Source organism: Podarcis melisellensis (assembly GCF_964234715.1).
Source record: "Podarcis melisellensis genome assembly, chromosome: 12".
NCBI lineage: Eukaryota > Metazoa > Chordata > Lepidosauria > Squamata > Lacertidae > Podarcis > Podarcis melisellensis.
This window is the reverse complement of record NC_138544.1, coordinates 46156843-46174296: the sequence shown is the minus strand read 5'-3', so window position 1 is coordinate 46174296 and position 17454 is coordinate 46156843. Positions and strand designations below refer to the sequence as shown.

At 46.0% G+C, this 17454-nt stretch overlaps 1 protein-coding gene across 7 annotated transcripts in view; it reads right to left on the bottom strand.

Moving 5' to 3' along the window:
• Nucleotides 1–14103: 14103 nt before the first annotated feature.
• ADARB2 (adenosine deaminase RNA specific B2 (inactive)) overlaps nt 14104–17454 on the bottom strand; it is a 363889-nt gene continuing 360538 nt past the window's right edge. For all 7 annotated transcript variants that reach the window (XM_081931677.1, XM_081931679.1, XM_081931678.1 and 4 more), the window contains one exon: nt 14104–16206. In XM_081931677.1, coding sequence (XP_081787803.1) covers nt 16030–16206 — 177 coding nt within the window. In that variant the 3' untranslated portion in view covers nt 14104–16029. The remainder of the gene's footprint in view (nt 16207–17454) is intronic.

The following is a 17454-nucleotide window of genomic DNA, read 5'->3' as shown; positions in this document are numbered from 1 at the left end:
AGAAAGCAATTCAAAGGGTTGCTTCCAGATGGCCCATTTATTGAACATTCATTGGGATTTCTTTGTGCAAAGTTTGCAGGGAGTTTATATGATATTGTCTATTTCTTGAGCAAAATCCTCTGAAATTGTTTCATGAGCAGGTCACATAACATTGCATCAAGCAATTGTTAGGCCACACCTTCCAGTACATTTTCCTGGCACTTTCCTTATTGTAAAAAGTCCAGTATTTATTTATTTATAAGAATGTTTGTTGCACCAGCGTGCGGAAACCGGCTTCAACTGCACATCCAGAATTGGCTGGCATGCGATTGAATGCTACCTGCAAATCAGCAACAGCTCTAGCCCAGTATCTTCTTCAGGGAAGTAAAAAGGTAAAGGGACTCCTGACCATTAGGTCCAGTCGTGACCGACTTTGGGGTTGCGGCGCTCATCTCACTTTTATTGGCCAAGGGAGCCGGCGTACAGCTTCCAGGTCATGTAGCCAGCATGACTCAGCCACTTCTGGCGAACCAGAGCAGCGCACGGAAACGCCGTTTACCTTCCCACCGGAGCGCTACCTATTTATCTACTTGCACTTTGATGTGCTTTTGAACTGCTAGGTTGGCAGGAGCAGGGACTGAGCAACAGGAGCTCACCCCGTCGCGGGGATTCAAACCGCCGACCTTCTGATCGGCAAGTCCTAGGCTCTGTGGTTTAACCCACAGCGCCACCCGCGTCCCCTTCAGGGCAGTACTGTAGCTCAATGGAACATCATTTGCTATGCATATTTAAATCTAATCATGAGAAAGGCACTGCCAGTCCCTAGACCATACTTCACCAACCAGGTATCCTCCTGATGTTTGTACTGCATCTCCCATCAGCCCCAGCAAACATTCGAAGGGCACCAGATTGGTGAAGCCTGCATTAGAGAATACAGAGGTAGCTGAACCAACAGTCTCTCTCCATAAAAGCTTGATTTATGCTTAGCGCTGTGCTGAGACGGTACTCCAATTGCTGCATAGTTTTCTCCCCCTTCAGAAGAGGCTTCTGTTTTTCTGAGTCTTTCACAGGGCACTTTGGCATTTGGGGTGATGTGGGTAGCAAAGTAGTCTAAACCACTGAGCCTCTTGGGCTTGCCCATCAGAAGGTCGGCGGTTCGAATCTCCATGACATGGTGAGCTACTGTTGCTGTCCCAGCTCCTTCTAACTTAGCAGTTCAAAAGCACGCCAGTGCATAGCTGTCAACCTTCCCCTTTTTTGCGGGAAATTCCCTTATTCCAGCGCCGTTTCCCGCTGCTTCTCGCTGCTATCCCGGATTGTTAGATAGCCTGTAGACTGTCGCTGGGACTGGTGAGGCTGCTGATCCCTTATTTTCAAATCTGAAAGTTGACAGCTATGTGCCAGTGCAAGTAAATAAATAGGTACTGTTCCGACGTGAAGGTAAACAGTGTTTCCGTGCGCTCTGGCTTCCGTCACGTTGTCCCATTGCACCAGAAGCGGTTTAGTCATGCTGGCCACATTACCTGGAAAGCTGTCTGTGGACAAACGCCGGCTCCCTCAGCCTGAAAGCAAGATGAGTGCCTGTCAGGGAACTGACATCTAAAGCGCCGGAGGCGCAAAGGCTCACTGAGGGTGAGAGAGCAGTAGCAGCGGAAGAGGGAACCAGTAGAGGGCGAGCAAGAACTCCAAGGGAAAGTGAGTCGGAGGGATGGCTCAGAGACGCTTCAAGCGAAACCAGTGGGGAGGTCTCAGGACCTCCTATAGGGACACCCACACCTCGACGGAAACTGTCACGCCGAGAGGCCAGACGACGTGTTTCCGTTAAGGAGCTTTTATGTTGGAAACGTTTCCGAAAGCAGCCACTTTCGGATTCTACTAGTGATTGACGCAGCCATGCTGGAGGGGCTCCGTCACAGGCAGAGGTTTGAAAGCCTGATCAAACTCTGAGGGACTTGCATTTTACGCACAAGCAGCTCATCGTCCCATCACAGCAATCCGAAAGTCTCCGAAAGCCAGCTTGTGCAGGGAGAAGCATCATGAGCAATCCAGCCGGAACCGGGGAAGCAGGAGCAGCTGGAGGAGGTCCAAGCCTGGAAGAAAGGTACAGGGCGTTGGAGATCCAGTTGGCGCTGCAAACGGCGAGGCTTGAGGAGAGGAGGGCTCAGGATGCAGAAAAGGGAAAGGAGAAAACCACCCCGCTCGCCAGAAAGGTGCCAGGATTGGTGCAGAAATTCGGGGGGGATCCCAGGAACTATCATGCCTTTAGAACAGAGATGCAATACGCTCTAAACTTGCAGTTTGATGACTTCCCCGATGAGGAATCGCGAGTGGCGTATGTGATTGGCCATCTCGAATCCGGGGCGAAAGATTGGGTTAGACCCCTGATGGCAGCGAATAATGAGATCTTAAAGGACACGAGGAAGTTTTTTCGTGCCATGGACCTGATGTTTTCCAGCGATATTGAGCAGGGGGTGGTGCGAAGGCAGTTAATGGCTTGCCAGCAAGGAAGCAGATCTGTCCGTGAGTACTGGACGGAATTTACCATGTTGATTCACAAATTGGGGTGGGACCTATCGGCGGAGCCCATCCAAATGCTTTTCGAAGAGGGGCTTTCTTCAACCGTCAAAGATGAGCTTTCCCGGGGCCCCAGGGCGGAGTCTATGGACCAGTTAACCAAATCTGCGCTGGCCATAGGAGCGCGCCAGGAGGCGAGGGCTATGGAAAAGCGGGAAGGGAAAGGAGACCGTTGGAGGGAGTTCCGCATTCCAGACATTCCAGAGCCACCTTTCCCGCCGGCAGAGCCGATGGAAGTTGGAACAGCGCGGGCGCGCGCAGTTTCAAATCCCAGTGAAGGGCGGAAAAAGGAGGGAAAGAGCGCCAAGAGATGTTATCTCTGCCAACAGCCAGGGCACTTTGCCAGAGTTTGCCCACAAAGAAAGGAATGGCAAGGGATGGCAGGAGCTGTTGGGGGAAAGGAAGAGGAAGGCAAGGAGCAAGTAAAAGCCAACGCCTGGCTGCCACCGTTGGGGCACAGCAGCCAGGCCAAAGAGCAATGAAAGTGCCCATGCCAGAACCCCCCAGACCCGCTTTAGTGATAGAGGTGTTACTAGAACTGCCAAACGGACACCCACTAAAGGTCAAGGCGCTTTTGGATTCAGGCAGCTCCTGTAATTTCATGAGTAAGGAGTTTGCAGCTGAGCACCAGATACAGACTATCCCTTTAAGTAACCCCTTGCAGGTGACTACGATTGACGGCAGAGAGCTGTTGGGGGGAGAAGTTAGCCAACAGACTGTCCCGATGATAATGAGAGTGGCAAGGCACACCGAACAGATAGCGTTTAATGTGGCCATCCTGGGAGGAGCGCCCATCATTTTGGGGATGAGCTGGCTGGCGCTACACGATCCGCTAGTGGGCTGGCATCAGAGGGTGGTCTCCTTTGGGTCAGCGCATTGCCTAGAACACTGCAAGGAGGGGAAGGTTTCGGGAGGAGACAGAGTCACCCTAGCGGGGATGGAAGTGATGGACAAAGGGAAGGTGCCCCCGCAATACGCAGATCTGAGCAACGTATTCAGCGAAAGGGAAGCAGACAAACTGCCACCGCATAGACCCTTTGACTGTCAAATCAACCTACTCCCAGGGGCCCAACTCCCAGTAGGCAAGCTGTACGCCATGTCAGACAGGGAGATGCAGGAGCTGAGGGAGTTCATTGACAAAAACTTGAAGCGAGGTTTCATCAGAGAGTCCCGAGCGGTGGGGGGCAGCCCAGTGTTCTTTGTGGACAAAAAGAACACAGACAAACCGAGACTGGTGTGTGACTTCAGGGCCCTCAATGCAGTGTCGGAGCCCCTGGCTTTCCCTATGCCCCGAATTGATGACATTTTGACCAGAGTAAGGAAGGGAAAGATTTTTACAAAACTGGACCTGCGGGGGGCGTACAATCTGATACGCATAAGGAAGGGAGATGAATGGAAGACCACCATGTTTACCCCGTTGGGAGCCTTTGAATACCTCGTTATGCCCTTCGGTCTACAAGGGGGCTCCGCGTGTTTTCAAGCTTTTATAAACCACGTTCTGGGACCTTTGCTCTACAAGAATTGTGTGGCCTTTTTAGACGACGTGTTGGTGTATTCGGAAAATGAGGAACAGCATGTGAGGGACGTTCGAGAAGTGTTGGGCAGGCTGCAAGCCAACCAGCTGTGGGTGAAACTGGAGAAGTGCCAGTTTCATACCAAGGAGGTGGAATTCCTGGGGTACCGCTTGTCAGACAAGGGATTGGCCATGGATCCAGGCAAGGTCCAAGCGGTACTGGAATGGAAGACACCGAAGACCAAGAAGGACGTGCAAAGATTCTTGGGATTTGGGAACTTTTATCGGAAGTTCATCAAGAACTTTGCCCACTTGACGGCGCCCATCACCGACTGTCTCAGCAGCAAGAAGAAATTTGTTTGGACGGCAGAGGCGGATCGAGCCTTTGAAGAACTGAAAAGGGCTTTCGCCTCGGAAGAACAACTTCTGCATGTGGATTTACGAAAACCCATGAGAGTGGAAACAGATGCATCCGACCGGGCGGTAGGGGCGGTCCTTCTTCAACCGGGGAGGAGTGCGTCGGAGTGGAGACCGTGTGCCTTCTTCTCGCGGAAGCTGAATAAGTCCGAGAGGAATTACACGGTGTATGACAGGGAACTACTTGCCATTCACGAAGCATTCCGGAGGTGGAGACATTTATTAATTGGGGCACAACACAAGGTGCAAGTGTGCACCGACCACAAAAATTTAGAGTATTGGAGAACAGCTCGAGTGCTCAACCAACGACAAGTGAGATGGGCACAGGAATTCTCCAAATTTAACTTTGAGATTTGTTATGTGCCAGGCCCAGAAAACGTCAGGGCGGACGCGCTCTCACGCAAACCAGAATATTGGGAAGGGGAGGGGGTGATCGAAGAGAGACATGTCATCCCGGAGGACCGCTGGGTGTGTGGGGCGGCGATGGTGGGGCAACGAGAACTGGTGGAGGAAACGGAAAATGATGAATATGCCCAGGATAAGCTCAGAGGTCTCAGGGGGGAGGGCGAGAGCCCCGGAGGTTTTGAGGAAAGAAATGGGGCATTGTATTACAAAGGGGCACTGTATATACCCGAAGGTGAATTGAGGGGGAGAGTACTCAAGCAGTTGCATGATAGCCCCACGGCGGGACATTTTGGGCAACACAAGACCATGTGGTTGGTTACCAGGGAATTTTGGTGGCCTAAGGTGAGGGAAGATGTAAGGGAGTATGTAAGAGGGTGTGACCAATGTCAGCGAGCCAAAGGGGAAAGAAGGGCGCCGGCAGGGTTATTAGAACCTTTACCCACACCAGAACGGCCTTGGGAAGCGATATCAATAGATTTTATGACGGATCTGCCAAGGTCCAAGGGGAAAACAGCCATCATGGTAGTAGTAGACCTGTTAACTAAGATGTGCCACTTTGTAGCATGCTCACATGCAGTCACAGCGGAAGAAACGGCGAAGTTGTTTGTGGAACATATCTTTAGGTTGCACGGGGCTCCCTCGAGGGTGATCTCAGATCGAGGCAAACAATTTACTTCCAGGTTCTGGAGGAAGCTCATGAGCTTGTTACACGTGGAAGTCAATTTTTCAACTGCCCGGCACCCTGAAACCAACGGGCAGGCGGAAAGGGCAAATGGCATTCTTCAACAATATCTTAGGTGTTATGTCAATGACAGAGAGAACGATTGGGTCGAAAAGTTGGCGTTGGCAGAATTTGCCTACAATAATGCGGAGAATGTGTCCACAGGGATGAGTCCCTTTTTGGCTAATTACGGGTGTCACCCCAGGGCATTTCCAGGGGAAGGAGGGGAGAGATGGAGCGTCCCAGCGGCTGAACATTTTGTAGAAGAGATGGAAGCCATCCATCAGCAGCTCCAGCTCAACTTAGAAAGGGCTAAGGCACAATATAAGAAGCAGGCAGACAAGAACAGAAGGGAAGGTGAAACCATAAGGGTGGGGGATCAAGTGTGGTTGTCAACCCAAGGGTTGCCGTTCAAAGGGGGTTGTAAGAAACTGAGGCCCAGAAGATTGGGACCCTTTGAGGTGATTCAGCAGGTCAACCCGGTAGCTTTCAAACTCCGATTACCCAATCACATGAAATTGCACCCAGTGTTCCACAGGTCGTTACTGTCACCATACAGGGGAGGAGGTGAAGGGGAGCACGTCAGGGGACCAGCCTTGGAAGAGAGGGAACGCCGCAACCATGTAGCGGAAATCCTCGATTCCAGGTGGAAGGGAAATCAGGTGGAGTATTTAGTGGCGTGGGAAGGGGAACCGGAGTCAGAAAACACCTGGGTAAGTGCGCAGGAAGTCAATGACGAGGTTTTAACAGAAACGTTCCATCAAAGGTTCCCGAGGAAACCTCAGCCGATAGCAAGGTTTAGGAGGGAGTATTTCGGCACCACCGATGAGGAAGAGGAAATGGAAGGGTTCGCGGAGTCGGAGTTGGAAGAGGGAGTGGACTCTGATGACGAAGAGTACCTAGAGAGTAGGAACAGCAACAAGTGGAAGGAAGTGTTCGCGACGTCGGAAGATGAGGGAGGTTCTTTCAAGGGTTTTACCTCCTCACCGCCAGTAGGAGAGGAGACGGGAGGGGGTGAAGGGGGCCCTGGAGGGGAGGTGGATGTCAGGGAACTGACATCTAAAGCGCCGGAGGCGCAAAGGCTCACTGAGGGTGAGAGAGCAGTAGCAGCGGAAGAGGGAACCAGTAGAGGGCGAGCAAGAACTCCAAGGGAAAGTGAGTCGGAGGGATGGCTCAGAGACGCTTCAAGCGAAACCAGTGGGGAGGTCTCAGGACCTCCTATAGGGACACCCACACCTCGACGGAAACTGTCACGCCGAGAGGCCAGACGACGTGTTTCCGTTAAGGAGCTTTTATGTTGGAAACGTTTCCGAAAGCAGCCACTTTCGGATTCTACTAGTGATTGACGCAGCCATGCTGGAGGGGCTCCGTCACAGGCAGAGGTTTGAAAGCCTGATCAAACTCTGAGGGACTTGCATTTTACGCACAAGCAGCTCATCGTCCCATCACAGTGCCGCAACCCCATAGTCGCCTTTGACTGGACTTAACCAGGGGTCCTTTATCTTTTTTTTTTTTAAAAAAACACACCTTACTTTAGCATTTCTTCTTAATTTTAGAGGTGCAGGCTTGAGCTTATTTATCTCAGCACTCTTAACAGCTACAGTTCCCATGAATCTTTGGGGGAGAGCATGACTGGTTAAAGTCATCTAATGCTGCTTTAACTGTGTGGTGCAATTAAGAGCCCCTCATTTTGAAGGACCACACATATCTGCTATTTGGGTCCCTGAAGCACAGATTCACCCAAAGCAGCAAAACGCTCTTGCAGGTTATTAACAGGATTTTTATTTGAAGTGCATATGCAGAACAAAGGCACAGGGCGATCAGTACGCAACCTGTACACAGTAGTCAGGGTGCGCCCCTTTATATAGATTTGCAAAATAGAGTACCACCTGATCTCTTGTAAGTCACCTGATTTCTGGGAAATCGAAACTTATAATAAGTTCCTATTACCATATAAGGTCTTGGTCTTCTCTCCCTCCTTCCGGCAACCTCCCTCATCCTGGTATTACAAGAAATCCTTGTTGCTTATCTCTATCTGCCCAAGCTAGACATTCCGAGAGGCCCATTTGCAATGTAACATTTAAGCATGTCCTTCAATAATAGAACAATTATATTGTAATATGCTCCTTCAATTTAAATAGATGAAAAGCCAATTGTTCCCTGGGTGCCTAGGGTAACATTATTATTATTATTATTATTATTATTATTATTATTATTATTATTATTAATAATTATTATTTCTACCCCACCCATCTGGCTGGGTTTCCCTCAGCTGTCTCTAGGTGGAAGAACAGTTTGTAAGAAAAAGCTTGCCATCCTGTGTGAATATCTGAAGGCCTACGTTAGGAATTCCTTAACTAGGAAACATTGTTGTCTTTGAATAAAAGGCTCTATGATGGGGAAGAACCATCCATCAACACATCTCTGTGATTAAAAATAGACCAGGCTCTTTCTTGCCACTGAAACACGTAGATGACCTCCCCTTCTGCTGCCCTCCCTGTCTGAGTGTCCTCCTCTGTTTGATTTCAGCCTGCAGCAAGCTTGTACCAAACTGTTGAAGGGAAAGCTGAAGGTCTCCTCAGACCGCTCTCATTGTTTGTGTATAATCTTTATTCTGCTCCTGGGTACTTAGTCAAGGGCTGTGTGGGGTGGAATACTAATAAAAGCAACCAGAGTTTTAAATCGTAGGAACAATGCCGGAAACTTCGGCTGTGATTGAAACTTAGTGACAGGCGTGGTGAATGGGAAGGAGCAGAAAAGAATAAATTCAACAGAAACCTGTCCAGGCCTTTTATATCTCCACCCCCCCTCCGCCCCAACCCAATGAGGGAGATGGAGATGGGCAAACTAGTCTTCACCCGCCTTCACTGCCCTGGTGCCCTCCATCAGTTGGAGAGATTACTTCTGCAGCAGGAAGCCTTTTTGACCCATGTAGCAGCTCCTGGAGGAGGGCACAAGGAGAAGGGGACGACAGAGGACGAGATGGCTGGATAGTGTTCTCGAAGCTACCAGCATGAGTTTGACCAAGCTGCGGGAGGCAGTGGAAGACAGGAGTGCCAGGCGTGCTCTGGTCCATGGGGTCACGAAGAGTCGGACACGACTAAACGACTAAACAACAGCAGCTCCTGGCAAATGTTAGAACCCAGAGTTTTCCAGAGTTCTAAAACGGGTGGGGATTCTGCGTGAGCTGAGCAGGCTCCTTCTTCCAGGAACTCATGGAGGGTGATGAGGTCAGGGGGCTGGAGCACTCATTTTCGCTCTCCCTCATCACATATGGGATTTAAAGCAATTTTTCCACTCGGTTCTTCACATTTTCACATCAATTTGCAGATTCTCATGAAAATGTACCAGCATTTTCATGTTTGTATGCACTTTTGGGCAATGTACACATTTTGCAAAGCAATTTCCAACCATATAATTCATTTTAAATGCTCTTTTTCATGCATGTATTCATGTTTATGCACACTTTGCCCCAGTACATGTGTTTCTGTGCACATTTCCGGGCTGGAGAACTGCATTTCAAACTTTGGAGAAGTGTGACTTTCAAAGGAGGGCTGTGTTTTGGTTTGTGTATTGTTTCAGGAAGTGTGAATTAAGAACATGGTGGCATAAGTTTTCTTGTAAGAACTTACGGATTTTTGGATGTATGTATCTTGCTATTACTTTATTATTTTGTTAACTTTGTGTGTGTGTTTGTGAAGTAAGAAAACTAATAAAAAGCACACACACACACACATAGATGTAAGTATATATACATATACACACGTACCGTACTTTTCCATGTACAAGACTAGGTTTTTATACTCTAAAATAATGTTTAAAATCTGAGGTCGTCTTAGTCACAGATAAATCAGTCCCCCAAAGTGGAGGGGCCACGTCGTATACATGGGGGCGTCCTATACACAGAAAAAATACAGTGTGTGTGTGTGTGTGTGTGTGTGTGTATCTATCTATCTATCTATCTATCTATCTATCTATCTATCTATCATCTATCTATCTATCATCTATCTCTATCTATCATCTATCTCTATCTATCATCTATCTATCTATCTATCTATCTATCTATCTATCTATCTATCTATCATCTATCTATCTATCTATCTATATCTATCTATCTATCTATTATCTATCTATCTATCATCTATCTATCTATCTATCATCTATCTCTATCATCTATCATCTATCTATCTATCTATCTATCATCTATCTGTTTATCTATCTATCTATCTATCTATCTATCTATCTATCTATCATCTATCATCTATCATCTATCTCTATCTATCTATCTATCTATCATCTATCTATCATCTATCTATCATCTATCTATATCTCTATCATCTATCTATATAGTGTGAATTAGTCTAGATTGCCTTTAAATGAGTACTGAATCGAATCCTCTCCATCCCTAGTGCTCCCTTTTTATTGGACCACAGTGCCCATCATCCTTGACCATGCTAGCTGGAACTGATGGGATTTGGAGTCCACTAAACCTGGAAGGCCAAAAGTGCCTCATCCCTGCCAGAGATGATTGACAGAGGTGTGCCTGCATCTCTCGTGATCCAGCTGACTTTACACTTCAAGGGACTGTGACGTGCAGTCAAACGATGGACCTGCATTGATAGCATTGCCCTGTATTCATTGGAAAGCATAACACAGTATCCTCCCCACTATTAAATTTATAAAATATACCAAAAGAAATTTTTGAATTTTACCATGAACCTTGGTTCCCACCCTGGTTGTCATCAGTTTGAACTTGGAAATGACATCATTGTGAAATGCCACAGCAGTCCCTCAGTGATACAAATATTATTAAAAAGATAGGATGACCTGCACAAGAAATCTAAGCGAGTTCTGCTGGGCATGGTGCCCACTTGCAACTGTTCAGCTGGTGCCACTTGGAATGAATGATCAAGTAGCAGCAGAATGTTGTGTCTTGTCTGGGGTTTTGTTCCACTCTGCTTGGCCTGTGTGTGTGTGTCTTTTTTTGTGGGTTGTGGTGGCACCAAGCTGAGTTTGTGTATCACCTGGGTCAGCTGTCTTTCAAACATGGCAGGGATGTTGCTAGTGCGGTAAAATCCTCTTAGTATTTGGGCAGAGTGAAGAAAGATCGACGAGAGAGAGAACATTTCTTTTCCTCGGCGTTTTATTCACTTATAACAGAAACATTCACTTATCAGGTATCACTGAAGTGCAATTTACAGAACTTAGCAGCAAATTCACATCTGTAAATTCAGATTTAATTCTGTTTGTACAAATCTTACAAATGTACATCCATTCGTACAGTATTGCCATTCACTCATGCTCGCGTATGTACATTGTCTTCCCTTTAGAATATCCTCATGAGTCATTCTCCCTTGCTTCAGGAAATGCAGAGGTGGTGCTGAGCATGGGTTTTGTCAGAATGCGTCAACAGAGCATCGCACGGGGGAATCAAACTTGGGGGGCCATGGAGTCAAACAAAAAGAATCCTCTGGGGCTTTCAATGGAGTTATCTAACATAGCCCACAGAATTTTGCCACATTTCTTGTTAATTTGATATTTCAGCAGTATTGGGCTGCTCTGCCCAGAGAAGATCCTGGGAGTGGGTGGGTGGGAGATTAACACAAAGGGTGAGTAAACTCGGAAAACACCACAAATATTTTCCAGGGCATATTATATGGGGCATTTTTGTAGGTGTCCAATTGGGGCAAGGGGCTGTGCTGCAGAAATCCAGAGGCTGTTTCAAACCTCTACTTTTCATAGAAGTTTGCTGGAGCCATATAAACATTTGAGAGTTCTGATTTTCTTCAGGCCTCATATGATATTGTTCCCTTTGCACTCACCAAAATTCACATTATAACAGAAAGTCCTATTGTATGGGCGAGGTGCTGGATGAAAGCCAGCTTCTACGAAGGTAAGGGCAAGGAAAGGAAGTGGGTTTAGAATTCTGCTTGGTTTGCTGTGCTGTGCCAATCATGGGACTGTCATGTATGCGCTCAAGCATGTGCAGAGTTCCAGCTTCTTTATATTTAATTATTATGCACCACCTTCTAAGTACTTCTATAATGCCCTTCAGTATGCTGACCTGTGTGGGGACTAGTTTTGGGTTCTTTATAAAGAGTGGGGAAGTAAATCACTTCAGATCTTTCTTCTTGCTGCAAAATCCTTTTAGGGGAAAAAACAGCCCTTTATATTTTATTTTCTCTCTCCCCCCCCCCCCCACTTCCCTTTGTAACAATGATCTGTTAAGGCATAAGAGAGTGCAATGAAATCTCTTAATGACACTGTTCTATTTTTCCTTTACTCTCTGCTTTGCTTAGTGTTCAAATCTGAAGGATTTTTCTTTCATTTTTGTATATACTTTCTCCTCACCATAATTGTTGCTTGGAAGGTCTTATGTTTATCTCCTTAATTTGGGAAGTTGTCTATTTGTAATGCCATACAGTGACACCACATGTCGAGACTAATACGATTTTATCTATATTTTTTAATGTTTATGTTATGCAAAGAGATTTGGGTGATTAAGCAGTATATCACTCCTGTTTGGCATACAGGCTGTTCTTTAAAAGGCCGGTTTGAACCTTACACCCCAGGCTCCATGTTTATCGTACTAAGAGAGCTGGTGTTATCAGCAGTGGCGTAGCGTGGGTTGTCAGCACCCGGGGCAAGACAAGTAATTTGCGCCCCCTAACCCGTGGATTTGCGCCCCCTAACCCGTGGATTTGCGCCCCCTAACCCTAATCCCCAGATGTTGCGCCCCGTGCGGTCAGCCCCCCCTGCACCCCCCACGCTACGCCACTGGTTATCAGGAGTCAAATCCCCTCTCAGTCATGAAACTCACTGGGTGACCTTGGGCCTAGCTCTCTGCCTAACTACCTCACAGGGTTGTTGTGAGAACAAAAGGAGGAGAGGAAGAACCACGTATGCAGAACCTTGATCTCCTTGGAGGAAAGGAATGGGTACACATGTAACAGTAATAACAGCATCAAATCTTTTCGTTCGGTGAGTGTTTATTCTATACTACACATCAGTGGTGACTTAACTTTTTTGAAAAATTTTATGAGGGTTTTTGATGGACTGAGGCAGGTCAGTGCGTCCCACTGTGTTTGTGTTTATGTGAAACTTTCATTCCATCAGCATGTGATGAATGAAAGTTCCCTCAGTGTGCCATTTTTCTACACTTAAGTACCCTTGCTTAATAGGTGAGCTGGAGCCAAATTATTGTATTGTGAATGTCTTTTTTTGGGAGAAATTGAATTTAATGCTTAAAAAAATAAAATAGCAGAGAGAATCCTTTAATCTTTTTTTCTGTTCTTGGTTTGACCTGCTGCTTTGATAGAACAGTGCCACAGAGTTATTACGGCCTTGTAAGGTCAAGACTTGAGTGCCTGCTCATATCTCAGCACAGATGGGCACGTTCTGAGCAGAAAACCTTGATGGAGAAATGTAATATGCTAGGACTTCAAATAAACTCCCTCCCCACCCCCAGATGTTCTCTGTAAATGTCAGGAAAAGATGGGCTCTACACCCTCCACACACTTTGTGTGTGTGAAAACTAAAGTGGATGAAAGAACAAAACAGGCAAGATTGACATTTCTTTCTCAGTGGCTTGTGCGCTGTGTTGAACATGTGGCATCCCAGGCTATGAGAGATTATTCACAAGATCCACGTATCATTAGAACGGCAAAGCATCACAAATCCTTTGAAGTTCAGAGATAGAAAATAGGTTAATTTCTGCCTGGGAATTTCAAAAATCCAGTATTTTGTATTGTTTTTCTCTCACAATAGGGGATTTGAGCCGAGAGGTGTGCAGTTTCATGAGGAAAGAGAAGGGGGAGTAATGCTGTGTCCAGGAGCTCCCGGAAACCTGGTCCCAGCTCTGCTTTTCCCCATTTCCTTTTTAACCTCCCTGCATAGAAAATTAGTATGGTTTGAATGTGCAAGGTGTTGTGTTTTTTTTTTTGCTTTTTTTTGGGGGGGGGATGAGTGGGAGCATTCAAACATGTGATAGCCACATGCTTTCCTAACCATGTGATTTCCCCAAATATGTACAGGCCCTCAATGACGCTAAAGTCCTATTACAATTCAGTGGGGTTCAGGCTCTACACATTCACTTTGGAGTAAGTACCACACTGGTCAATGGGGTTTACTTCCTAGCAAACATGCATTAAGTCAGGCTGCATAGGACATAGGTCACTGGATAAATTCCATTCATTCCATAGTCTCCATCTATAATCTTTGAGAATTACAGCGGTACCTCGGGTTACATATGCTTCAGGTTACACACTCCACTAAGCCAGAAATAGTGCTTCAGGATAAGAACAGAAATTGGGCTCCAGCGGCGCAGCAGCAGCAAGAGGCCCCATTAGCTAAAGTGATGCTTCAGGTTAAGAACAGACCTCCGGAACAAATTAAGTACTTAACCCGAGGTACCACTGTATAGGAAAACAGTCAAGGTCCTTGCAAACTGGAGGCGGGCAAATGTTGTCCCCGTCTTCAGAAAAGGGGGGGGGGGAAAGACCCAGGTAACTAGTTTCTCTGGATTCTGACCCAAATCTATCTCTCCCTACCGCACCCCACAAATCTGGTATTAAGGGGAAAATGTTTTCCAGACCAAATCAACGACTTTTTGAAAGGCTTAAGGCCTGTTACATCTTATTTTAGAAATGGAGCACTTTCTATCCTAAAATATCATTAGTATCCATTCCTAACTCATTAAAGCAATTCAGATCTTCTACTATTTCTACTCTAAGGAAATTTTTTTGGTAGTTAATATGGAATGTATTATTTTTTTGAAAACATTTCTGTCAGGGGAAGAGTTCTTTTTATTTTTAATCTTTAAAAATTCTAGTTTATCACAATCATATCATTTGTACAAGACACTATAGATACATCTTGTAATTTATAATCTAAAAAATAAAAATTTCATCAAAATAGTGTAGCTATTACTATTGCCTGGGCATCGATGCATGGATGTATTTACTGAATATGGCTAGTTTTACCGGCGAAAAGGAAGAAAGTATAGCATAAAGGAAATTCAGTGGGGGAGGGCAGTGAGAATGAGCTATGTGCTTATGTTTGAAAAGTATTGGATAGCTCTAAGAAAGGACACTAAGACAGGTCACAGATAAGTAGCAGCTTGTTAAATATATACACATTTCATGAAAACCACAAGGTTAAAAACAAAACAGTGGTGGTATACCCGCAAATCCTGTCATTTGCAAAGACAAAAAAACAAACCAAACCAAACCCAAAAACATTACTACAATTGGGGCAGAGGTTAATTCTGGAGTTGCTTAGATTTTCTATAATGTTTCTCTTTGGGCATCCTAAATAACATTTCTCATGTATCAGAGGACTGCTGTACTGGCAAATTAGGGACCAGTTTGCACATTTACAGAAACGAGTGTGTTCTGACTTGTGCGACTATTTCACATGTCACAAAATAACTTCATGTGACGCACTTGGTCTGTATTCACATGGAGAAAGAACCACTAGTGTCTCTCTTTTCAGCCAGCGCAATTATGGGAAGTGGGGAGCTATGGGTGTTTCTGAGAGTTTGGTTCACAGGATGTTGTCCTCCATGAAATTGTGTCTGTGCAGATGGTACAGTTTCATCCAGCAGAAAGGGGCTGCTAGGCTTGTTTGCTTGTTTTTGGCATACTTTATTCTGTGTCTTGGAAAGGTGATCAGAGCTGCTGTTCAGGCCAGCAGAAGCCCCTTTCCCTGATAACAGGTGACTCTGCCCATCTCTACTGGTTTTTAAGATGTTAGTGGACACTGATCACACTTTCAAGCCTATGTTCATAGATGCAGGGGCATAATATTTGTTGTATTTTTACCTGTTTGAATTATCCCAACCCTTTAGACACAAATACACACACACACACACTCACACACACAAACACAGAGAGAGGGCTTTCCTCTTGTGTTTCAGTGCAAACGGTGACCTTCTGTGGCGTCCTGATTCTAAAAGTTACCTGCATGTGTTTGCTACCTAGAAAAACCTCTCATTCTCCAATGTTAATTATTGCACTAACGATGAAGGGGAACACGGCAGGGTTTTTCTTTTTTCTTTTAGCTAGAAGCGGGACCTGCTGTTGCCCGAAATGCAGGTGCCAGTTGGATAATTACAGTGATCTGTAATGTGCTACGAAACAAGGAACAAACAGTGAAGGTCATTTTTGTAACCTGGGCTTTGTACATCCTTGAGAAGGGAAGAAGGGTATGCAAAAGCAGTTTCCTAAAGTCAAGTTCAGTGCATTAATCAGAACGCAATCTTATACTTAATGCATTGTTAGGATTTCCAAATTGAGATGCTTCTACCGGAGGTAAGTCTGGGACAGCATCCGTCACGCAGCCAGCTCCTGCGGTCCTCTCCTGCTCTTCTCTCCATCTTCAGTCAGCTTGATGGGGTCACGGCACAGAAGTGCCAAATGATTCACACAGTTAGCGGGAACTGATCTTGCTCCGGGGGCTTTTTCACCCAGGTGCCCAGACCGGCTTTCTGAAATGCTTTAAACAGCTGCTGCTTGACAGACTGGTATGTGTGCGCCAGCAGTTTGGCCTCGCTGTACACAGAGGGCAGATCTCCATGGCTTAATATCTGTGTGCTCAGCTGTAAGAGAGATGGGGTAGGGTGGGGGTGGGAAGGGGAAAAAACAAACCAAAACAACCCAAAATGCAAATGAATGAACAGCAGCTGTACAAAATGGTTCCGTAAGCTACAAACAAACTGTGCTTAAGATTTTATGTGTTGGTTTCAAGTAACAATGGAAAGGGTTGAGAACCAAAAACTGGACATGATATCGATTCCGTCATGCAGGCTTAGTACCAACAACCTACAAAAAACACTGTCCTGAGTGGGAAGGAGGATTTTGGAGATCAAAAACCTAGTTTACACACCACTTGGAAGTGTGAACTGTGGTGCAGAGACTATAAATTATACCAGGTTTTTGGGGTTTTTTTCCTTTCCTCTTTTTGTGGCAGAAGATCTTACTAAACAAAGTAAAGAGAATGCACCCCCCCCCCTGCTGTGCATTGTTTTGTTCCTTCTGAATGGGTCTCCCTTAGCTTCTGGGAAGGGATTTTGATAGCCAAACTCTTGTTAGTGTGCATATATCCCAAACATTTTGTTTGGGAGTTTGAAAGGAGAGCAAAATTGAGAATCTTGTGGATTTATTTGGTGCCATTCATCTTCCCCGACACCAACAAATATGATTCAAGTCAAAATGTTTCATCCAGATTTGAAGAAAGATGTGTTACTGATTTTTAATAACTTTTAATAACCAAATCACATCCTGGGTATTAACTGAAGCAGAAGTCCCAAATCATATCCTGGGTATTTCACTGAATCAGAAGTCCCCACAATATGAACGTTGACTATGCATTTAAGAGCCAACCATTTCCCAAATCCCTGGGGCTCATGCATAGGCCTCAGCCCCTACTGTCTTTGGGGGCGTGAGGAATAGATTCGAACCCTGCAGCCCAGATTCATAAATCCGACATTCCTATAATGTCTCGTCAGCTCCCTTTGGCTATATCTGAAATCCCAACATTTAGCAGGACAACCGTGGAGACTGAAACATTTCTTTGAATACAAAAATTGAGACTTAAAGGCCGAAGTTCTGATTCTGATCCAATTAATTATGTGTCTGCACAGGAGTTGGCTGCTGTGGGCATAGCTCCTGCTGCTCAAAAGCCCTTCCAGCAGTCAATGCGGCCCCACTTACACCATGAGCAGTAAGAACAGAAGAGGAGAACTGTTGGGTCAGGCCAGAGGCTCATCTAATCCAGCATTCTGCTCTAAGCACAGCCAGCCAGATGCTTAAGGGAAGCCCACAGGAATGACCCGAGTGCAGCTCTC